At 60.3% G+C, this 24477-nt stretch overlaps 1 protein-coding gene across 1 annotated transcript; it reads left to right on the top strand.

Annotated features, from left to right (window-relative positions):
* The first annotated feature begins 8317 nt into the window (after positions 1–8317).
* P2RX6 (purinergic receptor P2X 6) lies at positions 8318–23342 on the top strand. The gene is made up of 13 exons (XM_061141371.1): positions 8318–8333; positions 15402–15549; positions 16172–16322; positions 17794–17865; positions 20062–20137; positions 20298–20391; positions 20462–20542; positions 20646–20787; positions 20870–20979; positions 22361–22454; positions 22675–22740; positions 22871–22948; positions 23029–23342. Exons 1-13 carry the CDS (start codon positions 8318–8320, stop codon positions 23110–23112), a joined length of 1212 nt encoding a protein of 403 aa, XP_060997354.1. The 3' UTR covers positions 23113–23342.
* Positions 23343–24477: the final 1135 nt, after the last annotated feature.

Raw genomic sequence — 24477 nt, 5'->3', positions numbered from 1 at the left:
TAGAGGAAGGTGTGGTCAAGGTGGTTGCTCCTGGCTCCCTCCCCATCAGGCTGTCTTGGGCTCCTTTTCAAGGGCACAGAGGGTGGGCAGTCAGCGGTCGTCAGAAACTGCCCCCCGAGCCTAGGAGTTAATGGCTCCCAAATGTCACGTGCTGGGATTCTGCACTGTCCTTTGGGGGTCTCCTTAAACCCTGCCCGTATCTGTATAAGTAGTATCTTCTAACAGGTTGCACTCACAGTACCTATTAAATATTTTAAATGTACCCTCTGTTTCCTGCTTGGAATGTAATTCTACATTCCCTAACCATCTGGCTGTATTTAGACACATCATCCTAACAAATACATAGAGAAGATCAAGTGAGATCTGAGGTGTGCCACCCACCCTAAATTCTAACTTACAGTCCTAGGAGCTTGGTCCTGTTTTGTATCACACAAGCACCACATCTCAGAGATCAACATGAGGCAGCAGTCCCCGCACCTCATTCCAGAGGGAAGCACTGGGCTCTGGAAAGACCTTCTCCGGGGACAGGGCACTCACTCCTCCAGAAGAGACTCTAACAGCACCCTGGGAAGGCCTGTGAAATCCACCCAGCCACACAGTTTTCAAACACATGGTATTCGCTTTGAATCCAGAACAGCTGTATTTCACAGAATGCCTGTGTCACTCTTGCTTGCTCAGCCCCAGTGTGTTGAGGGTCAGCTCTGTGACCTAATGTCTTTATTTACAAAGTGTGGCTGGGGAGCTCCATGATCAGCACAGGCTATGTCCACCTGACTAACAATGAAAGGAATCGCTCGGAGAAATCATTTCTCACTGTCCATAGAAAGGCAAGCGCATTGCCATCCTCGCCTGGATCACTGAAGTTTGGTTAATGATAATTCCTGTCCCTGGCTCCATGTCCTCTCTGAAAGCTCCCGCAGACCAAACCCTGTGGCCTCCCCCCCCCCCCCGCCCCGCCCCGTTCTCAGTAGATGACCTCCTTCCCGAGCACGCCCGCCCCAACCTCTGGAGCCCGGCACTGCCCACTGTTCGCGCCCCAGAGGCTGGACCTGGGGCCACCTGCCTCCCCTGAGCCCTGGGCCACACGCTAAGGCGCGCTGGCCGCTGAGGCCCTCGGACGTCGATACTCTTGGGAAGTGCGGCTCTGCCTTCGCAGGTTCTCTTTCTCAGCCTCTGTTCGGGTCGCTGAGTGATTCGCACCAGAAACCCACACGGGCTTCTCCGGCATCCTTGGTCTCAACCCCCCGACCACTAACACGGCCTCCAGGCCTCCTGGCCCGCCCGCCCGACCTCCCGCTCCGTCCATCCGTACCATGATGAGCTCAACCGCCGCCGCCGCTACACAGACCCCAACCGCTCTCGCCGCCGCCGCAGCTCAACTGCCTACGCCAAGCCTCGTGCTCCTCGGACCAGCCCCCCACGTCGTCGTGGACCGCACGCCGCCGCCGCCGATGCCCATTGGTCCAGAGCGCTGTGGGGTGGGGCGGAGTCTAGAATCCCGCCTCTGATTGACTCACACGGGACTCCCGGTTTGTGGCGCGTTCTGATTGGACGTGGCTTTGGCGGGAAGGCTGCACGCGGGAGGCGGAGCGCGCCGGGTCTCCTTATTCGGTCTCCTCAAACTGCCCCTCCCGCCCCTCACGCACCCTGCGGCAGGCGCGGTCTGGTCTATGCCGCCTCACCTCGCGGTTCTCCGCCCGGAGCCTCCTGGTTAACTGGGGAGGGTGTGGGGCCTTGATGTAATAACTGGCTTGGTTATTTGCTGGCTCTACAGGGAAGTGGGGGAGCGTCCTGCGGCGCTTGGCCCAGCCTCGCGCTCCGACTGTGAGGTCCTCTCCCCGCCCTACAGGGTGGAGGGTCACCGAGGAGTGCTGCCCCGCTTGGGAGCCGGGAGAGCAGGTTCCTGGGGCTCCTCACGGGCGCTCATCCCGCAGGGCCTGGCTCCCGTTACCCTCCGTCACCTCCTGGCCCCGAGCACCGCCTCAGGTTAGGACGTTGTCGTGGGTGTGGGGGGCCCTCCTTCCTCAGGCGCCGAGAACGCAGCAGACTCAAGACCTGTGCTGCCGGCCTGGTCTTACGCACGACTTATTTTTCTGATAGTAAAAGTAACACATACTGAGTGTGAAGAGTTGAAAATGCAAGAAAATAGAAAGGAAATAAAAGCCATAAAGCCACAACCTAGAGATAAGCATTATTAATGTGCCAGGGTTGTTTTGTTTTGGGTCTTTTTTTTTGGTTTTTCTGCTAGTATACACATTTATACATCATTTTTTCCACACAATATGGATCAAACAGTGTGTGTGTGTGTATATATATATATATATATATATAGAGGTAACAGTTTTTCTGAGATGTGATGTACATATTGGACAAGTCACCCAGTTAAATTGGTGCAATAAGTGGTCTTTTATGATAAACTTCTTTCACTTAGGGTAGTGGTTCATCCATGTTGTCGCACATGTCATTACTTCGTTCCTTTTTTTCTTAACTGTATAAAACACAGTTCACATATCATACAATTCATCTGAAGTACACAATTCAAATACTTTTAGTATGTTACTGAAATTGTGCAACCATTACCGTAATCAATTTTAGAACATTTCCATCATCCCAAATTTCATCCTTTTTATTGCCAAGTAATATTCCATTGTATAAGTACACTACATTCTATTTATCCGCTCATCAGTTGGTGGGTATTTGCATTTTGTGTATATCATGGATAATGCTGCCATGAACATCTATGTTCAAGTTTTTGTGTGGACGTGTTTTCATTTCTCTAGGAGTACAAATCTGTGACCTGAATGAGAACAATGGAAGGCCCTGGTTAACACTGATGTCTCAGTCACTATGAAGGCCAGCTCTGTAGGACTTCCACCTGGTTGACATGGGGCCTCAGTGGAGTCATGCGTTGAAAGGCACCTTGAAGTTGAAGTGGCCCATGGGAGAGAAGAAAGTCACACAACACATAGTCATTCAGATGGCCTGAAGATGGCCAGCAGTTCTTTTTTGTACTCCACTCTTCGGGCAGCCGTCTTTATGCAAAGCCCTGGAAGGATGACCTTCACTGAACTGGCAAGATCATCAAACTCTCTGTTCACCTGGATATCCTGAGGAGAAACCCATCACTAGGAAGGATGTTAAGACTTTTTGAGAACTTGACCATTTTACTCACACACACACAAGGTCTTGAGCCTCATAGGGTATCAGTTTGTCCCAAGTTTGAAGGATTGAAACTGTAAACACATCTCTGAACAGGCTTTGACTCAAGCCTGGGTTGAAATAAATCAGAGGGAGAATGAGCAGTGATTTGTAACTAGACTCTTCATGATTCGTATTTGGGGGTTCTCTCGTTTGTGTTTAACCACCTTATAAAAGAGTGATATTTTTTCTACATTAAAAGGCAAAATTGGAACTTCCCTGGTGGTCCAGTGGCTAAGACTCCACACTGCCAATAAAGAATTTTTTAAAGGCAAAATGGAGTGAAACAGGGTTATCATCTCTCGTGCAGCCCCCCGAGTGAATCTCCAGCACTAGGATCCACTCGCAGGCACTGCTGGCTGGGAGGAGGGGCTGCCTTGCAAGAGATGAACCTGCAAATTCAAACATCAGTGAGCATGGTGCCTCTGATCCACCTGTTCCCTCTCTGCCAATGAAGAACCCAGGCAGGGGTCCAAGGTGAGACCACCATGACACCCCACACAGAGGCAGGAACGGAGTCAGAGTGGCATCGTGACTCACGTTGGAACTCAGATGTGGCCACACCGTATACCTGAGCAGGTACTCTCTCCAATCCCCACTTCTTTCCTTCTAAAATGGAGAAAGTCATATCTCCCAGGGCTGTTGGGAGGGTCAGAGACAAGGTTTATGAGAAACTCACAGAAAAGTCCAGAAGCTCCAGTGCAGACTGTGGATTAGCCTGGACAGACTTGAGCACACCAGAGCAGCCTTCACTTCGCATGGGATTCCTGGACACCTGAGAAGCACACACGTCCCTCAGTGAGGGACGCCGAGCTCAGGGCAGCGGGAGGGATCCCCCATCTTTGCTGATATGGCTCTGGGCGGCCCCACTCTCTCAGCTCAAAAGGCTCCTCCCTGCAGCACAATGCCTTTGGTGGTGCTGGAACCAAGAATAGCAGAAGGGAGTGGACACTGGCTGCACCCCCACCTTTCACCCACTCTGTGTCAGGAATCAAAGAGATACACGAGACACGCCCTGCCCTTAAAGAGCTCACTGTTACAGGGAGGAGAGGAGAAGAAACAAAACAATGCAGTGTGGAGAGTGCTGAGAGACCCCTGCACCAACCCTCCCTGGAAAGTGAAGGGTGGATGGGATGAAACACCCGAGCTGAACTTTCCAGGCCAGGTGGGTTGAGCTGGGCATTTCAACAAGAAGAGCCACAGGAACAAAGCAGGGCTGAGAGGTTGTACGGCATGGCTGGGAAATTGCAAGCAGCTTGGGCTGAGAGTCTTTTCATACTGTTCATGGGGTTCTCAAGGCAAGAATACTGAAGTGGTTTGCCATTCCCTTCTCCAGCGGACCACGTTTTGTCAGAACTCTCCACCATGACCCATCTGTCTTAGGTGGCCCCACATGGCATGGCTCATAGTTTTATTGGGTTATACGAGGCTGTGGTCCAAGTGATCAGTTTGATTAGTTTTCTGTGACTTGTTTTCAGTCTGTCTGCCCTCTGATGGAGAAGGATAAGAGGCTCATGGAAGCTTCCTGATGGGAGAAACTGACTGTGGGGGAAACTGTTTTGTTCTGATGGGTGGGGCCATGCTCAGTAAATCTTCAATCCAATTTTCTGTTGATGGGCGGGGCTATGTTCTCTCCTTGTTTTCCAACAGACTGGTTCCAAATTGGGAAAGGAGTATGTCAAGGCTATGTTGTCACCCTGCTTATTTAACTTATATGCAGAGTACATCATGAGAAATGCTGGACTGGATGAGGCATAAGCTGGAATCAAGATGGCCAGGAGAAATACCAATAACCTCAGATATGCAGATGACACCACCCTTATGGCAGAAAGTGAAGAGGAACTGAAGATCCTCTTGATGAGAGTGAAAGAGGAGAGTGAAAAAGCTGGCTTAAAACTCAACATTCAGAAAACTAAGATCATGGCCTCCGGTCCCATCGCTTCATGGCAAATAGGTGGGGAAGCAATGGAAAGAGTGACAGACTTTCTTTTCTTGTGCTCCAAAATCACTGCAGATGGTGACTGCAGTCGTGAAATTAAAAGACGCTTGCTCCTTGGAAGAAAAGCTATGACCAACCTAGACAGCATATTAAAAAGCAGAGACATTACTTTTCCAGCAAAGGTCCATCTAGTCAAAGCTATAGTTTTTCCAGTAGTCATGTATGGATGTGAGAGTTATGGACTATAAAGAAAGCTGAACACTGAAGAATTGATGCTTTTGAACTGTGGTGTTGGAGGAGACTCTTGAGAGTCCCTTGGACTGCAAGGAGATCCAACCAGTCCATCCTAAAAGAAATCAGTCCTGAATATTCATTGGAAGGACTGATGCTGAAGCTGAAACTCCAATACTTTGGCCACCTGATCAGAAGAACTGAGTCACTGGAAAAGACCATGATCCTGGGAAAGATTGAAGGTGGGAGGAGAAGGGGACAACAGAGGATGAGATGGTTGGATGGCATCACTAACTTGATGGACATGAGTTTGAGCAAAGTCTGGGAGCTGGTGATGGACAGGGAGGCCTGGCGTGCTGCAGTCCATGGGGCCGCAAAGATTCGGACACGACTGAGTGACTGAACTGAACTGAACTGGGCTGAGAGTGAAGGACTTCAAGGTGGGGAGGAGGGTGGGGCTGGCAGAGCGCAGAGTCCATGTGTTGTGAACGAGCAAATGACTAAGGTTGGCGTCTTCCAGAGAGATTTAAAGCCGGGACCATCTCCTGTTAGCACCTGATCGCAGGCGGGGAGGAGGGGCAGAGAGGCGAGTGGGCGGGGAGGAGGGGCAGCAGGCAGCCCAGCCCCCCTCCCCGGGGGGAAGATGTGGAATGAGGCGGGGTCAGCACTGGGCCCCAGCTGACAGGATGGGAAGGAGCCCCCCACCTAGAGGCAGCCCTTGGAGGGGGACGATCAGGTCAGGCTCGACTCCCAGAATCCTGTGCACCTGTTCTCATCTCGGGGACCATCCGGCAGGTGGCTAGAAATGGAGACTCAGAGCTTAGAGGGAGGTCTGGGTCCTACTCAGGGGCAAGAGTGAGCCTCAGACTGGGGAAGTGGGTGCTGCTGGGGGCTCCTGCGCCCCCTGAGGGCCAGGCAGGGCTGATGTCCTTGGAGCACGTGCAGCTGGCACAGAAGTCCTGGAGGGCCCGCTCCGGCCTCCCTTCACTGCCTTCTGCTCTCACGGTCAGCCATATCCTCCCCACTGGAGATGGAACACCTGCGTGGCCCCTGGGTTCCAGCAAGGCCGGGGCGGGGGGCGGTGAGGGGAAGCCCGGTGGGCCTGGGGGGAGTCCGAAGGAATTTGTGGGCCAGGCCAGAGATGGGTGAGTGGATGACGAGGTTGCAGGAGGAAGCCGGGCGCCCCTTCCCCCATGTGCCCGTAGGCACCAGGGTGAGATGTGGCGGGGAGGGGGCTGTGTGGACAGGCACAGGCGGGTCTGTGCCGGGGCCTCCCCCTTCAAGCTGGCACTCACAGCAAGAATCCTCAGTGTCTGGTTGACTCGCAGGCCCAGGCCCAGGTTCAGGGCTCCTGCCTCGGAGATACGGTTGTTGCTGCAACAGAAAGGTGTGTGCCTTGCGCTGCCTGCGGGCAGATATGCAGAGCCACACTGCCCCAGGACTGCTGGTGCAACCCCCAGGTCCAGCCTCCAAGCACTCCCCGGGGGCCCTGGGCAGGTCAGTGTGTAGATGCTTCAGTGGAGTCTCCAGTGTTCAGGGTCCAGCAGATGTGCCTAGAGGGTTGTTGCCCCCCAACCCCACACCCCAGTGGAGACCCACTGCTGTTCCCTGGCCCTCAGTGCTCAGTGGGGGCTCCCACGCATCCTGCACCCTGCCTCTGTCCCCACGACAGCCACCCGGCTCCCTCCCCACGTCCTTCTGCTCCCGATGGGCCCAAACTCCAGGCCTCCTCACTGCTCTTGGCCACTTTGTCTCCAACCCAGCACCGCTTCCCTCTAACTTCTCAGACCCCAGCTTTCCCACATCGGGAGGGGAGAATGGGTAGGATGGAGCAGATGCCTGTGCCAATGGCGGACAGCCCATGACCTGTCTGGCCTCCGCCTCCTCCCTTCCCTCTGGTTTCCCCAGGAGGCCTGGGACCCTGCCTGGGCTTGGAGGAGCAGCTCACCCGTGCAGGCCCCCAGCAGCCACGTGCTGGACAGAGCACAAACCCCTCCTGAAATGGAGGAGCATGCAGGTGGAGCACCACCGCCTGCACCAGCTCTGCTAAAGAGGTTTACGTGTTTGCACCTCCCAGCGCCCAGCCGTGTGGTAGGAATTACGAGTCCCCACGCACAAACGATCAGCTTCCCTAGTGGCTCAGAGGGTAAAGAGTCTACCTGCAATTTGGGAGACCCAGGTTCGATCCCGGGGTTGGGAAGACCCCCTGGAGGAGGGCAGGGCAACCCACTCCAGTATTCTTGCCTGGAGAATTCCATGGACAGAGGAGCCTGGTGGGCTACAGTCCCTGGGGTCACAAAGAGTGGACACGATTCAGCAACTAACACTTTCACATAGCAAGGATGAACTTGAGTGAGAGGGACAGAACGGCATGCCCTGGGGCTGGGACAGCTTCCGGCCCTGAGAGTGAACAGCAGCAGGAGGAGCCCCAGTCCCTGGGTGGCCGGGGGCCTGGAGGCAGGGGTGGGGGCCCCCTGCTCTCACCTCATGTAGAGCTCCTCCAGCACGCTGTTGGTCTTCAGCGCCTCCCCCACCGCGGAGGCTCCAGAATCCCCACAGCCATTGTATGAGATGTCCAGGACCCTCAGGAAGATGTTTGCCTGGGACACAAAGGAGCAACCCCGTGGGGCCACACGTGCCAGTGGAGGAAGCCAGGCCCCAGCCTCCGAGCCCAGGAGGGCTGAGGAGCAGAGTGTGGACTGGGAGCAGAAGACCACAGAGGTTGCAGGGGAGAGCCCTGGGCTTGGACGGTGGCGACCAGTGGAGGGGGAAGGCCAGACGCGAGTGCAGAGGGTGGGCATGGGTGTGAGCGAGCTTTAGGACTGGGCGGTCTGCCCCGGGCCGCCGGCCCCAGGGACACAATGGCGGGGACCCCTGTCAGGCAGGGACCCTGAGGCACAGAGCAGCCCAGGGCCCAGAGAGGATGCCAGTGAAGGACTGTTCGGTGAAATGTGTCCGGAGGGCTGTGATGGGGAGAAGTGGGGAGCCCATGGGTGCCCAGCTTGTGGGGCGGGACCCCAGTCAGCCTTGTGGGAGGGCATGGCCTCGTTGCCGTTCCCTGAGGAGGATCCCACGGAGGCAGCTGCCCCCAGGGGCATCACGGGGTCCTGTGCCCCCCACTCCCCAGGCGTCAGGACCAGGGGCATGTGAGAGGGTGTGCAAGGCTCCCAGGGCCCAGGGCTGTCATCTCAGGCAAGCATCCTTCCAGCAGTGAGTGTGCGTCACTGGACCGCATGGTGTCCCCCCCACCCAAGTGTCCGTGACATCTCTGGAGGCGTGCATCTCCAGCTATGGACCCCTCACTCAGCACCCTGAGAGTCAGTGCAGGGAGACCAAACTGTCATCATTAAATAGAGCCAGGGAAACAAGTCACCTGGAGAAGCATCCTCTAAGCAATGCTGGAAAGATCCAGCTTCTGCTTTCTTCCTTTTTTTTTTTTTTTTGACTGCACCATGAGCCGTGGGGGATCTTAGTTCCCCAGCCAGGAATTGAACCTGTGCCCCCTGAAGTCTGAGCCACTGGACTGCCAGGGACTGCCAGGGAAGTCCCTAGGGCTCATTTCTGAAGAGCTGCAAGAGATGGGGGGCTGGTGCCTGGGAGACCCGCCCCCGAAGGACAGGCTGGAGGGGCTTGCTGGGCGGGGCCTCGTACCTCCAGTCCCCTGGCAAAGGCTATGGCTCCCGGGCCTTGCAGGTGATTCCACCTCACATTGAGCTCCGTGAGTCCTGTGTTTTCTGCCAGGGCCGGTCCAAGTGTCTCCCCTTCAGAAACACCACGACAGACTTTCTTGTTCACTCATATCATTCTTTCAAGAGCTGACAGTGATGCCCGCTGTGGGCCAGGGTCTCGGCTGTGCACGAGCGTCCGGGCATCCAACCCCACGTGGGCCTGCCCTGCTTTCAAGGCATTCAGGTTTAATAGAGAAGCTATAAACACACATTTGTGGGATGTGAGCTATCCAACCACCAACAGGGAGGCATGGGGACAGAGTGGGGGCTAACCCTGCCTTGGGGGGCGGGGTCAGGAAAGCAGAAAGAGCCTTGAGGATTAAGGGACGCCCCATGCACCCATGGAGAGTGAACGTCGAGGGGAGAAGCAGGGACAGGGAGTCCGGGGCTCATGGAAACGCACACAGGCCTGGTGCTGGGCCCCGCAGGTGAGTCTGTGAGAGGAGGTAGGAGTGATGGGCACTAGAGAGACACTTTAAGAAGAGACACGGTTATGGTAGGCGGGGGCGGGAGCCAGAGGTCAGGGTGGCTTGTGCCACAATCTACGCAGGAGGTGACAAGTTCAGCGCGGCTGGGTGGGGAGGAGGCAGCGGGTAGAGAAGGAGAGGACTTCCCTGGTGGTCCAGTGGCTAAGACTCCCGAGCTCCCAATGCAGGGGGCCCAGATCAGACCCCTGGTCAGGGAACTAGATCACACATGCTGAAGCTGAAGACCTTGCGTGCCACAACTGTGACCTAGTGCAGCCAAATAAATAAGTAGTGAAGTGAAAGTCACTCAGTCGTGTCTGACTCTCTGCAACCCCATGGACTGTAGCCCAACAGGCTCCTCTGTCCATGGGACTCTCCAGGCAAGAGTACTGGAGTGGGTTGCCATGCCCTTCTCCAAATAAATAAGTAAATATTAAAAAGAGAAAAAAAGAAAAGGAAAGAGAATCCCGAGAACTATTTTGCATGTAAGATGGGCAGAAGCCCCGCCTACCCACTCCGCCGCTGTGTCGGGGCTCAGCGGGTCTGACCTGCTCCTGGTCCTCAGCTCCGGCTACCCCCGCGCCCCCACCCCCACCCCCGTGTGCAACTGCTGACGCCCTTCTTTACCTGGGGAGCAGCTCCTCATCCCACCCGGGAAGCCTTGCCTACTCAGCCAGGCCGGGCTGGGCCACCTCGGACCCCTTGTCTGCTGTGTCCATCCTTCCGGGCTCTGAGCGTTAGACCGCCCTGCCTGGCCCCTCTCCATGGTGCTGGCACCCAGCACAGAGCGGAAGGCTCAGCGTCCAGGTCCGCAGGCGCGGTAGCACCTTGGAGAGCTCCCTGCAGGCCGCGCGGCCTCCCGGCTCCTCCCTGAGATCCGGGCCCCCACCCCACGTCCAGCACCAGGCCTGACAGCCGCAGTGTCTCAGACCCGTCCAGGGCTGGGAGAGGCAGGTGGCGGCCGCGCCCGCTTTGGAGGGAAGCCCCTTCTCTGCTGAGCAGCGGGAGGGTGAGCGGGACCTACGGCCGTGAATCAGCCTTCTGTGGCCCCGGGGCGTGTTCTTCACGACCCCCGCAGCCACCTCACCAGGTGCTACCCTGGCCTCGGGTCGGGTGGGGAGGCTGAGACCCCTCAGGGAGGCAAGCCCGCCCGCAGACCCCCACGAGCCGTGCAGCCTTCGAAGGGCCTCGCGTCCCAAGCCTCTCCAACCTCACTGCCTGTTTGGTGCTGGCCCAGAGGGACCCCTAGGCTCACTTTGTTGAAAGCCTGAAATGAGCTTCTCTTTTAATGTGCCTGTTCCCACAGAAGTTTTCTCAGAAGGCAGGCTGTCTGTCTCAAAGTTGAACTCTAGGACTGATTCTCCCACAGTGAGGCTAGTGCCATTCAGTCACGCTCAGCAGGCAGAGCAGTGATTCCCGACCTTTCTGGATCAGGCAAATTTCCTGGGGCAGCTGTTACAATGCAGGTCCACAGGCATACCCCTCAAGAGGATTCAGAGGACCAGCAGGTCCCGGGCCACGGAATCTGTATTCCTAACCCAGGGTCCTGGGGGATTTTTTTTTTTTTTTTAATTTTAAAAACATGTTTTTTTTTTTTTTTTTGAATGTTTTAAAAATTTTTATTTGGCTGCTCTAGGTCTTAGTTGCAGCATATGACATCTAGTTCTCTGACCAAGGATCAAACCCAGGCCCCCCTGCATTGGGAAAGCAGAGTCTTAGCCCCTGGACCTCCAGGGAAGGCCCCCAGGTGACTCTCAGAACTGACTGGGGTGGTTGAGGACAGGCAGGTAGAAGTATATGTTCCTGGCAAGGCAGCCAGGCCGTGCAGAGGCCCTGGGGCAGGAGAGAAGGTGCTGAGATGGGGGAGTCCCACTGACGTCGCCCACAGCACCTGGAACAACGTCCTCCCGTCCCGCCTGCTGTGGTCCTGCTGCCCCTCTGCCACTCCGTCCCATGCCGGGCCCCTCTCTCTTGGCTCACTAACCCAGCCACCCTGGTGTCTGTCTGTCTCTCTGGGAAATGGTTCCTCTGCTTGAAATGCTCCCCCTCTGGTCTTGCCATGACTGACTTCTCCCTCCTTCACAGTTCAGCTTAAACGTCACCTCCTCACAGAGCCCTCCCCAGTGGTCACCTCTCTAAAATAGTGGGGCAAGTCCATTCTTCTCTAGAATCCTGCCCTGCTTCTTTCTTTTGTAGCACCAATAATTATGGAGGGTAATCCTGTGAACATGTGTCCCGTGAGGGCGTGCTTGCTGCTCTGCTTCAGTCCTGTCTGACTGTGCAACCCATGGACTATAGCCCGCCAGGCTCTTCTGTCCATGGGATTCTCCAGGCAAGAACACTGGAGTGGATTGCCGTGCCCCTCCTCCAGGAGATCTCCCCAACCCAAGGATCAAACCCGAGTCTCTTGTATCTCTTGCGTTGGCAAGCAGGTTCTTTACCGTTAGCACCATCTGGGAAGCCCTGGGCTTTGTTGAATTCATGGCTGGATTCCTAGTGGCTGTCAGGGCCCACAGGCACTGGTTGGGCAGAGAAATACCTGGGGAATGGACTGAGAGTCCCGGGGTGGGGGTGGGGTGCAGGGAACAGGAGCGGGGCACGGATGCTCAGAGTGGTCCTGCCTACCTCCACCCACCCTGCCCCAGGAAGACAGTCACGAGCACCACCGTGGCAGCCCTGGCCGGTGGCCGGATGGTACCTGCTTGGTCATTCAGCTGGTTATAGCTCAGGTCCAGGGATTTCAGGCCCGTGTGGGCCAGCAGGAGTTCAGCCAGGTACTGGGCTGCCTGCTCCTCCAGGCCGTTCCCTGCCAGCTGCACCCTCTGCACGGCCGGGCTCACCGCCAGGGCAGCACAGATGGCCCGGGCTCCCTCCGCTCCCAGCCGGTTCTCCGACAGGTCCACATCTGGGGCCAGCAGCACTCCTCAGGGACGGGCTCCAGAGCCAGGCCCCGCCTCCTCCCATCCCCCTCAGTCTGACCCAGCACGGGGGACTTAGCGGCCAGACTGTCCTGGAGTGGATAGTGAGTCTGCCCCCCATCAGCTGGGTCCCCTGCGGCCCCAGACAGCTCCCCAGACTCCCGGCCCCAGCCCGTGTGTCCACAAGCTTTGTCGGGGGGCTAACACCGCCTACTCTGTGGGGCTGTGATGTAGATGCACCCGGCCCCTCAGTGGGTGATTCACACCTGGCAGCCGAGTGGCCCTCCCGCGGAAGCCCCACTGCCGCGTTTCCCGGGACTGGCGGTGACGGCCCAGGTGGCCACGAGTCGAGGGCTTACGTAAGCAGACACTCTCCTGATAGTATGTCCCCACATCTCCAAGGACTGAGTGTCGGAAACTGAGGCTCAGCAAGGCTGGCTCCTTGCCCAGGGTCTCCCCGCCCTTCTGTGGCAGAGGCGGCATCTGGATCCAGCCCCTTTCCTCTCGCCCTGCCTGGCCCCTGCCCATCTGCCCCCCGCCCCCCGCATCCAGGCACCAGGATGCCACCACACACAGGGGGAGCTGGCCAGCCAAAGACAGTGGAGGAGGCCCCACAACTCCGGAGGCCCCACACACGGCCTGACTGCACCCCACTCCCCCACCCTGTGATGAAGCCCTGCCCCCCAGTAGCAGCAGCAGCTGGGAGCGGGGTGAGAAGGCCCGTGTGGGGTAGCCCAGCCCCACCCCAGGCTCAGAACCTACCACAGATGCTGCGGGTTTTGCTCAGAGCGCCCACAAGGGCCTCTGCACCGGCCCCACAGAGTCCGTTGTCCCTGAGGTCCAGCCGCTTGACGTAGGGATTGGAGGTCAGTGCACGGGCCAGAGCCCGGGCCCCCTGGGACACAGAGGGACCTGAGGGCCTGGCCCTCTCCAGGGCTGCAGACACGGTGGGGGGGCACTCCCTGGGCTCTGCCTGCAGGGCTCAGCCCACTCGATTCCTTCCCACAGGCCCAGGGATGCCGGCTTCTCCTTCTCAGTCTCCCCAGGAGCTTCCTTGATCCCCCCAACAAGTTAGGGGTGCCCTGCAGGCCCCCCAGTCCTTGTACTGAGCTCTGTCATAGCCCCGATCCCACCTGTCACTCAGTGTGGGGGCTGGGACATGCCTGGGACCCCGAGCAGGGCTGGGGAGTGTGGGGGTTGGACTCAGGAAGGGACCCCTCCCATGGCTGCTGCCTTCCAGGTCCTCGCCCTTCAAACCTGCTCGAGGGTCCCTCCCGGGGTACCTGGGGCCCCAGGCCACGGTGCCGCAGGCTGAGCTCTGGGGCGCTCCCTTGGCGCAGAAAGCAGGAGGCGGGCACGACGCTGTGGGCCCGGCAAGACCTCAGGTAGAGGGTGTCCTCGCCCAGCTCGCCAGGCCTGCGGGCGCCTGATGGGAGACGGGGTTCACGTGGCCCCCTCCCGGCCGGCCCCACTGCCCAGCCTGGTCTCCCCTCTGGAGGCGCTTCCTCCTGTGCCGGCCGGGAAAGCGGCCCCACCTGCAGTCCTGCCACTCGTGTAGCTGGTCCTGGCCCCCTCCCCACCCAGCCCCCTGACCCCGCAGTGTATGCGTCTCTTCCACCGGATTGCAGACCACAGGGCTGTGTGAACCTCTTATAGGGGAGGAAACTGAAGCAATTCTAAGTTCCCTACCTCCATTCCTTTAGTTTTTTTTCCGATGGCTGGGGTGAGACAGCCCTTCTTACACTGTTCGGGGTGGCGGGGGTGGGGGTTGCCTCTTAACCTCATTCTGGAAGCCTGTTCTAAGGATGGAACTGATGCCGCCAGGAGCATGGTGGGGAAGGCACAGGGCGGGAGCCGCCCCCAGCTCCACGGAGGGGTGCGCTCCTGCTAGACGGGGGTCCCCTGCCTACGCGGCCCCAGCCTGCCCCCCCACCCCCTGCCAGTAGGCACCTTCTGTCTCCTGGTCGGAGTCCGAATCCGTGTCCGAACCCTTCTTGGCCCCCGGGCCCCCAGCAGGACGCCCAGAGGCCGCCGCCGCCCCTTCCTCCTGGTCTTCCTTCTCCCCAGGCCCCTGGAGGGGACCCCTCATGGTTACGCCCACTCTACAGTCGCGGCCACAGAGCGGGGACTGCCAGGGACTGCAGCGGAGCGCGGCCCGGGGATGGAGGCGGGCCCTCCAGCTCATCGGCCAATCTGACGGGGCGCTTGTCCGCTGCAGCCAATAGGGACGCCTCCCCGGCAGCAGTTGCCCAGGCGACCCCGAGTTGTTGGTTGCTGCGGACACCGCCAAGAGCGCGCGGTGACCTTGGCCCGCTCGCAGCCGAGACCGATAGGCGGCGCGCGCGGCGGGCTTGCCTCTTCGTCGTCCTCTTTGCACTCGGGAGCCTGGGAATGGGGCAGCTTCTCGGGGGCGCCGCACAGGGGGCTGACTGCTTTCTGCAGCCAGGATCGCGCTCCCACCTGTGGGTCCAGCGCTCACTCACCCGCTAGCAGTCGCCTGTGTTTCTCCCTCCACCCAGGACAGCCCTCCCCAGCGCTGCTTGTTGAGCGTCAGGTCTGCACGGGGCAGCTCAGGGCTCCCTTCTTCCTGAGGCTTTCCTTGCCCTCTGGGCTCCAGCTGGCCCTCTCACAGTGCCTGTCCCACCTGTCATCACCCCTCAGAGGTGACAGGTTAGAGGGCGTGGCCGGAGACCGTTCCTCCCTTAGTGCCCCGGGGCCCAGCCGGCAGAGTCTGCGTTGGATGGGAGGCCCTGGGAAGCGGGGAGGCTGGGCCTGAGCCCAGGGGCTGGGAGGTGGAGGCTGAGTCCTGCCCGAGTGTCCCTTTAATAGCTTCTGGCTTGGCCCTGCTTGGCGCCTGCTTCAGCTCCCCGTTCAGCTGTGGCTGCAGCTGCCGTGCTGACTCACGCAGCCTGGCCGCCAGCAGGAGCTGGGAACATGGGCTCCCCAGGTGCCGGGGTGGGCTGGGGGCTTCTGGATTACAAAACGGAGAAGTATGTGATGACCCGGAACTGGCGGGTGGGCGCCCTGCAGAGGCTGCTGCAGCTGGGGGTCGTGGTCTATGTGGTGGGGTAAGAGAACAGATCCCGGGTGTGCTGGCTAGAGGGGTCACGGCTAGGCTGAGGGGCGAAAAACTTAGTCTTCAGGGTCTGGGCTGCTGGTTGGTGGCAGGGCGGGAGGTGGGGAGAAGGAAGGTTCTCCATCTGTCTAGAGGCTGGGGGGGGGGGGGGTGTCAGAGCAGGGCCTGTGCTCAGGTGCCTCCCTACATCCTTTCCTGGGCCTTCTTCCCAGCCCTGTGCTAGACGCCAGTGCCCAGCAGGATGGACCCCCTCCCCACACCGGGGGCCCTTGGCCGGGCAGGAGGTGGTCCCTGACACTCGTGAGAGCTGGAGCACTGAGGACCCCAGGAGAGACCACCAGTTCAAGCTGGGTTGGGGGCGTCTTTGAGGAGGAAGCCGGATCTAGACAGGGCAGGGGAGGGTGTTGGCTGGTGAAGGAGGTGATGGTGGGCGTCCCCAAGCCCATGGGTGCCCAACAAGGGCCCTAGCTCTCTGACGTGTGGCCGGAGCTCCGGCCTAGGCAAGGAGTTTGGTGCGGGAGACCAGGTGGGGCCCCTGAGCCCCAGGCTGGGAGCCAGGAGGCCACAGGGGAGAGGGCTGGGGACGCACCACGCTGCCCGCCTGTCCTCCCCAGGTGGGCCCTCCTCGCCAAAAAAGGCTACCAGGAGCAGGACCCGGACCCCCAGGTCTCTGTCATCACCAAGCTCAAGGGGGTCTCCGTGACCCAGATTGAGGAGCTGGGGAACCGGCTGTGGGACGTGGCTGACTTCGTGAAGCCACCACAGGTGGGTGACCCGGAGCTGCTGCCGGGTGCTGCCCCCTCTGACCGCCCCCGTCCCACCGTGGGCGCGTGCAGGGGTGACGGGGCGCCGGCCCTGCAGGGGCCTCGCAGAGCAGTGGCCTTCCAGTGGAGGGGGAGATGGTCGGGAGGCCAGGCCAGAGAGACGCGTTCTGCAAGCCTGCATCAGGAACGGGTGGAGGACAAGCGGTGTGTGCGCACGGCGGAATGCCGCCTGTGCCTGCTCGGCCGCTCAGCCTCGTCCTGCTCTGGGCGACCCCATGGCCTGTAGCCCAGGGATCGAACCCTTGTCTCTCATATCTCCCACATTGGCAGACGGGTTCTTTACGGCTAGTGCCACCTGGGAAGCCCCCCAGGGGAACGCTCCTCAGCCAGAGAAAGAATGAAGTAATGCTGTCTGCAGCTACACGGACGGGCCTGGAGACGCTCAGACAGGGACAGACAATCTCGCTTACGTGTGGAGTCTAGAATGTGACACACATGGACGTATCTACGCACAGACTCACAGCTGAAGGCCGCAGACTTGCGCCTGCCGAGCTGGGGGCGGTGGTGAGGGAGGGAAGGACTGGGAGCTTGGGATCAGCAGATGCGAACTGTTATAGAATGGATAAGCAATAAGCTTCTGCCGCATAGCACAGCAAACTATATTCAGTATCCTGTAATAAACCACGGTGGCGGGACCTCCCTGCTGGTCTAGGGGTTAAGACTCCGCCTTCCCGAAGCAGGGGCCCAGGTGTCATCCCTGGTTGGAGAACTAGGTCCTGCCTGCCGCGACTGTAGATTCCCACACCGCAGTGAAGATCCCATGCGCCGCAAGTTTAAAAATAATTTTTAAAAAACATAATGGAAAAGGAAAAAACAAAAAGTCTGCATCTGGAAAGGACAGGCGTGTCGGAGCTCAACGCATGAGCTTGGGGGTGGGGTGGGGGGGCCAAGGGGGGCGCTCCTTCTCCGCCCCCAACCACGCTGTGTCTCCTGCCCCGCCTCCCGTCACGTCACCCGGGTTGTCCGCCCCTCAGTCTCCTCTGCTATCCTGCTGACTCCCAGATTCTAACCCTGGTGGCCCCCGCCCGAGTACAGCTGCCTCCCAGGGGCAGGCCCACCTCATCAGATGGGAAATCACCTCCTGCCCCCAGCGTGGCCTCTCGTCCTCCAGTGACGTCCCCCCCGTCCACGTCGGGTCCACTGGACAACCCCCTGCCCCTCCCTCCTGTTCATTCCACTTCCTAACAGCTCTCACGGCCGCCCATGCCGTCCCTGGGTCGGGCTGACGGTGGCCTTCTGCTGGGTCCCCATGCAGCAGCCGGGCTTGCCACACTGGAGGCGTTTTCCTGGGGCTCAGGGCTGATGATCTGATGGATCTAGGGCCCCCTCCCTGCATGAGCCGAGCTGCCAGCTTCTGGCCTCTCCTGGTGGGGGACAGGGAGCAGAGACCCACCCTGACACTTCTCTTCCAGGGAGAGAACGTGTTCTTCTTGGTGACCAACTTCCTTGTGACACCAGAACAAGTCCAGGGCAGGTGCCCAGAGGTAAGACTGCCCGAGGGCTTCTGCCCGAGGTCCCTAGTTCCACAGTCTGTCCCCGGCGAAGTGTCCGGACCCTTCCTCATCCTGGTCCCGCCTCAGGGGAATTTTGGAGGTTGTCAGGGTAACAGGCCTCAGGTGGACTCTGACAGCCAGAGGCAAGCTGGAAGACCACCACCCTTTTCTAGACACAGCCTCCATGAATGTGCCCCGGGGGCAGCTTCCGTTTCTGTGAGCAAATGGCACACTGCTGCCCATGCCAAGCTCAGGGTCGCCCTCGATCTCTGCGTACTTTGCCCTGCAGCTGTGGTCCCTGCCATCTAGAAAATCTCACCGTCCCCAGAAGCCGCACCTTTCCTCCTCGCCTGAGGGCGTCCCAGGGTCCAGCCTCTGCCACAGAGCCCACTGACCCTTCTCTCCAGCTGCGGGTTTTTTATCCAATTTTTTTCAAATTGTGATAACATACACGTAACATCAAAATTACCATCTTAACCGTTTTTAAGGGTTCAGTTTCCTGGCTGTGGGTTTTGCCTGAAGAGTCCTGACCCAGGACACTGCCTTGGAAGCCTACCTCCGTGGTGACATTTTTCTTTCATTGAGGCTAAAACGTAATCACTTGCTGGCTGGAGAGAAAGGGTGCAGTCAGCTGCCCGAGTCCTGCTTGGTGGTCCTACCTCTGTTGCTGGGGTGCCCATGTGCTCAGTGGGCCCCATCTTCCCTTGGCAAACACGATGTCCTTGCCTTTGCAAACGCTCACGGACATCTAGTCTTGGTTCAGTGTGTGGACTATCCTGAAGTTTTGCTGGGGCTGTGGTTCTGTCTTTTCTGGAATGCCTGGGATTCCTCTTGGTTCCTTGTCCCGGCTTCTGACACTTCCCGTGAAACGGCGGGGGCCGGGCTGTAACGCATCAGATCTGACCGCCCGCCTTCCTCGGAGCTGCTCCTCCCGAGATCCTGGTGGGCTGGTCCTCCCAGCACACACGCTGTGCTCCAGATGGTGCCACAGCCTTCAGAAACCTGCAGCGCCTCCCCCGGGGCCTGCAGAGCCCCGCCCACACAGGCCAAGGAGCTCCGGGGCAGACAGCCCGGCCACCAAGGCAGGTCCTGGGGTGGCGCAGAGGCTGCCGCTGGGAGTCCCCGGGAGGGCCTCTGCCAGCGCTGGGGGCTCAGGCAGGGCTTCCCGCTGGACCCCAGGCTCTACTGGGGTCTTCAGGCTGTCCAGGCGGAGGGGGCTGCGTGGGCAAAGGCCCCCCGTGTCGGGTGAGGCCTCTCGGGAGTCACCTGCTGCTCGGTGGGGGTGGAGCCTCCCTTTGGACGGGAGTAGGGGTGGCAGTCCCAAGGGCCCTGCGGAGGAGCTGGGCTTGATCACAGGAGCATGGGGGTGCAGGGGGCTCAGGGGAGGGGTGCTCCATCTTTGGTGCCTTGGAAGGGGCCATTCGGGAAGCCAGATGGAGGAGGACGGGGCCTGGGGGGGTGCCCACAGTGGCCCAGCCAGGCGGAGAGGAGGGACTGACGTGGGACACAGGTGGGGACCTCGAGGCCGGGCAGGTGGCCCCGCACTGTCCTCCGTCTGCTCAGCTCGTTGGGCCCAGAGCCCTGTGACCACCAGTGTTCCCCACGCTGCCCTGAGCTGGGTGCCCTGGGCAACGGTGTCCAGCACCAGCCAGGACAGAACTGCAAAGCCGCGTCTGTGAGACTGTGTCTCCCTCTGAAGCCTGGAGCCTTCCCCTGCTGGCTGACCCCCAGAACTCTGTCCCCGCCTGCAGGCAGCCACGACCCCGTCTTACAGGAGAACAAGCTGGGATGGGGCGAGCCTGTGTGCTCCCAGGCCGTCCCACCGGGGCTCGCCCGCGGTCAGTGCCCAGCGGCCCCACCTGACGCGCCCTCACGCTCCCCGCCGCCCATCACCTCCCCTGTTCTGTCGTCTGAACTGGACCAGCGCTGCTGGGCCTGGCCGCGTCACTCCCATCCCCCCAGGAGTAGCGGGTCAGGAGTCTTGCTCAGCCTTGGAACTCCACCTGCACCCGTCTCCCGCTGCGGCTGCCCGCTGCATGTTTACCTGCAGCCTCCAGCTCTCTCGGGTGCCCCCAGACTCAGAGACCCCCGAGGGGCTGAGGCAGGAAGGGGTGTGTCCCCCTGTGTGGGGCAGGCTCCCCAAGGGAGGCCCCTCCAGGCCCTTGGTGGTCTGCTCTCCGCCCCCAGCACCCGTCCATCCCGCTGGCTAACTGCTGGGCCGACCAGGACTGTCCCGAGGGGGAGACGGGGACGCACAGCCACGGTAAGCGGGCCCGCCTTCCAGGGCCTCCCCGGGCTGGGGGGCTCCGGCCCAGGGGACCCTGGGTGGTCTGCGTCTCTCCTTCCTGTCAGCCGCCCTCCCCCCACCCCTGCCCAGGCCCCATGGAGATTCGAGGGCCTGGGGTTTGTCCTGTGTTTTCAAGGCATAAAGACTGGCCAGTGCGTAGTGTTCAATGGGACCCACAGGACCTGCGAGATCCGGGGCTGGTGTCCAGTGGAGAGCGGCGCTGCGCCCGTGTAAGCCCCCCGGGCCCCGCCCCGCCCCCGACCACGGAGCCTGCCTCTCACATCCCCCTCCACACCGCAGGAAGCCCCTGCTGCTCCAGGCTGAGAACTTCACCCTGTTCATCAAAAACACCGTCACCTTCAGCAAGTTTAACTTCTCCAAGTAAGCGGGGATGGGGTGAGGTGGGGTGCGGTGGGGTGGGGGGGCTGGCAGACCGAAGACCCTCCTGCCCCCTGTCCGTCCTGACTGCCGCCCACCCCCTCAGGTCCAATGCCCTGGACACACAGGACCCCACCTACTTCAAGCTCTGCCGCTACGATCCCCGCTCCAGCCCCGCCTGCCCCGTGTTCCGCATCGGGGACCTCGTGGCTGCAGCCGGAGGGGTCTTTGAGGATCTGGCACTGCTGGTGGGTCCCTGGTGGGCGGGAAGTGGTCCCTGGTGGCCCGGGAGGGCCTGAGAGCCGCTGGGGCAGTGCGCGCTGTGTGCAGGGCGGGGCCGTGGGCGTCCACGTCCGCTGGGACTGTGACCTGGACAGCGGGGGCACTGACTGCCGGCCCCAGTACTCCTTCCAGCTGCAGGAGCGGAGCTACAACTTCAGGTGCGGCCCCCCCACCCCCACCACCTGCCCCCAGAGCCCTGGATGCCCGCTGTGGGGGCGGGTGCCAGGGCCCCCAGCACAGGCTCCATCCAGCCTCCACTCTGCACCCCCTCTGCCGCTGGGACCGCCGCCCCACCCCCAGTCCTGCCTCCAGCACTCCCTCCACCACACAGGGGTCTTCTTATTTTACTTTTTCCTTTAGGTTTTATTTTTAAAAGTTCCAGAGTCTATAGAAGAGTTCAAAGATTAGTACCTTGAACACCAATGTCGCCTTTGAGAAAAAGAATCTAATGACTTGAGTTTCCTGAACTGTGTCAACAATAGTCCGAAAACTTTCTATTTTCTAATCCAAGGTGTGGTCAAGGAACTTGCACTGATCTTATTGTCACGTCTGAGTCCCCCAAGCAGAACCTACTCCACCCCCTGGGATCCTGTCCTGCCACCTCATGTCACCTCATCATGTGTTTACACACACATGCATGCACATGCTCACACATGCACATGCACACACACGAGCACATGTGCATGCACGAGCACATGCTCACACGCATGAGCACACAGGCACGCACATATGTACATGCTTGCACACAGATCACATGCACACGTATGAGCACACACGAACACATGCTAACATGCGAGCACACACTGCACATGCGTGCACACATGAGCACATGCTCACACACATGAGCATGCACATGCACATGCATGTATACACAAACACACACACGAGCACATGCTCACACACATGAGTACACACAGGCACACACACATGTACATGCTCGCACACAGATCACATGCACACACATATGAGCACACACGGACACATGCTAACACGCGAGCACATAGTGCACATGTGCACGCACACGAGCACATGCTCACACGTGAGCACACACATGCACATGCATGTATACACAAACACACACACATGAGCACATGCTCACAGGCTCACACAAGCTCACACAGCCCCCAGGTCTGGAGGCGATAGCCTTGACTGCTACCCAGGCCTCACCTGGCCTGGCTGCCCTGACCCCCCCAGCCTATGCTTTTTGTAGAACTGCTTCTCGGCCTCTGGAAAACCAACCCGAGAGCCCCTGTAGAAAGCCTTTTCTGGTTCCCAGGGGAGAGTGAGGTCCCCCTCTGGACCCCAGAGCCCTGGGCCTGTGCCCAGCTCCCCCACTGGTGTCTGTTTAGGGACCCTTCTGCCCCATCCCCTGGGCAGGCAGGGAGCTCCTGAGAGATGGATCCCAGCTTGCATTGCCCCCGTGTCCTCGGCAGCCTCTCGGGATGCTGAACAGGGATGGGCGTTTGTGGGGTCAGCGGGTGAGTGGGATGGAGGCTGGGGGCGGGCCAAACAGGCCACCAGCCTCTCTTCTGCCCCCAGGACAGCCACTCATTGGTGGGAGAGCTCGGGTGTGGAGGCCCGCAGCCTGCTCAAGCTCTACGGGATCCGTTTTGACATCCTGGTCACAGGGCGGGTAGGTGGGCAGGGCAGGGCGGGGGTGGGGGGTGATGGTCACATCACTGGGTGGGTAGGTGGGCAGGGCTGGGGGCAAGTGATGCTCATGTCACGGGGCAGGTACCTGGGCAGGGCGGGGGTGGGGGGTGACGGTCACGTCACTGGGCGGGTGGTGGGCGGGCTGGTGGGGGGCCGGGGGGTGGGGACAGTCATGGCTCAGGGCTCACCCCGTCTCTCAGGCAGGGAAGTTCGGGCTCATCCCCACGCTTATCTCTCTGGGCACAGGAGCAGCCTGGCTGGGCGTGGTGAGTGCGGCGAGGGTGGGCAAGCACGCGCCTGGCCCGCCCGACGGCTCGGCCGGGCCCCCGATGTCAGGTCTGGTTGGGGGAGGCCTGGGGGGTGGGCCCGGGGCACAGCTCAGCCCTGTGCCCCCAGATCACCTTCCTGTGTGACCTGCTGCTTCTGTACGTGGATGGAGAAGCGCACTTCTACTGGAGGACCAAGTATGAGGAGGTATGCTGTGCACGCCGGGGCCTGGGTACTGCCTGTCTGGGGCCTCAGCCCGAGCCCCGACCCTCTGCCATCGTCCTCAGGCAAAGGCTCCAAAGAGGACTGCCCGCCCCGAGCAGACGGAGCTGGCACCCGCACCCCCACGCCCGGCTGTCCAGGGGCCTTAGAGGGGGTCCAGCGCCTGTCCTGACGGCCACGGCTGCTTCCGGGAGCTGGACACCGAGGCTGTGGCCCCACTGGACAGCCCGTTCCTGAGGCCTGCTCCCTGCTGGTGGGGGCTGGGGCTGGGAAGGCGGGGGCCTCGCCTTGGGACCCTCGTGGGTGGAGCCCCCAGGACTAGGACAGGGTGGAAGGACAATTCCTCCCGGGGCGGGGAGCGGCCCAGAGCCGCCTACGCAGAGACCTGCGGCAGAGTGCCGTCCTGGGGCTCCAGCTGCGTCTGTGCGGAAAACCCTCTCCCAGCTCTTCACCAGGATGCCCAGCGCGGCCCCCGCACTAGTGGTCCACACAGCCCCTCCTCTGGCTGTACAGACCCCAGCCCTCCCCTTGGTCAGCACCCCCATTTTGAGCCCCCATCTCAGAGCCCCAGGGTCTGAGGCAGAGTGTCTCTGCTGCTGGGATCCGCTGCTGGGATCCTCTCCTGGAATTCAGACTGGGCTGGGCAGATGGCCCAGCCCTTCCCCGTGGCAGCCCTCAGGCTCTGGGGGGCTGGGACTGACAGAAGACCAAGGACAAGCTGCTCCGGTGATGGGCTAAGCCCCCTGGAGACACCCAGCCCACCCCCTGGAACTGTGCGGGTGGGGAGGAGTGGTGGGAGAGGAATTCTCCACTGCCCAGGGTCACCCCCGGGGCCAGCTTGCAGCAGCAGCTCTCTGGAGGCCCTGTCCTCCGGGAGCAGAGCCCCAAAGCTAGAAGGAATGTCCCAGACAAGCCCCAGAGGCCACGGCAGTCTGGCCAGGGTCTGGTGTACAGTCCTCACGGGGTCTGGGTCTGGGTCCCGCCTGCTGGACTCCTCCTGGCAGAGGTTTGGGGGTGCCCGCGTGGGAGGCCTGGGGCTCTTTCTCACGGGGCCCGGCGACCAGGCATGCTGCCCGCGGCCGGGGCAGTGATGCGGGCCGGCTGTGGAGGGCCAGCTCTGGGCTCAGGCTGGGTGCGAGCTGCCTCTTGATCCCCAGAGCAGTGTCCCAGGGGGCGGGGGGTGGGGGACGCCCTCAGGGCCAGGGCAAGGGGTGTGAGCCCGTGCATGGGCCCAGACAACGCTGATGGACGGCTGCAAGGTCGGGGAGTAAAGCCTGCTGAAGCCACAGCTTCCCGCGTGTTCCTTACAGGCAGGGTCGGGGCAGGTGGTGTCTGCGGGGGCACAGCATCGCCCAGGAGACCGGCGGGCCATGCGGGTTGGGCCTGGGCCCTTCCCAAGGACCAGAGGTGGGGGGAGAGCTGGAGGGCACTTGGGGCGGATTCTGGCACTCGGGCGCCCAGCCTGGGGAGGCACCAGGGTCTGAGCCTGGAGGCCTGGGGCCTCAGTCTGCACA

The sequence above is a fragment of the Dama dama genome, chromosome 5, assembly GCF_033118175.1.
Source record: "Dama dama isolate Ldn47 chromosome 5, ASM3311817v1, whole genome shotgun sequence".
NCBI lineage: Eukaryota > Metazoa > Chordata > Mammalia > Artiodactyla > Cervidae > Dama > Dama dama.
This window is presented reverse-complemented; position numbering and strand designations above follow the sequence as displayed.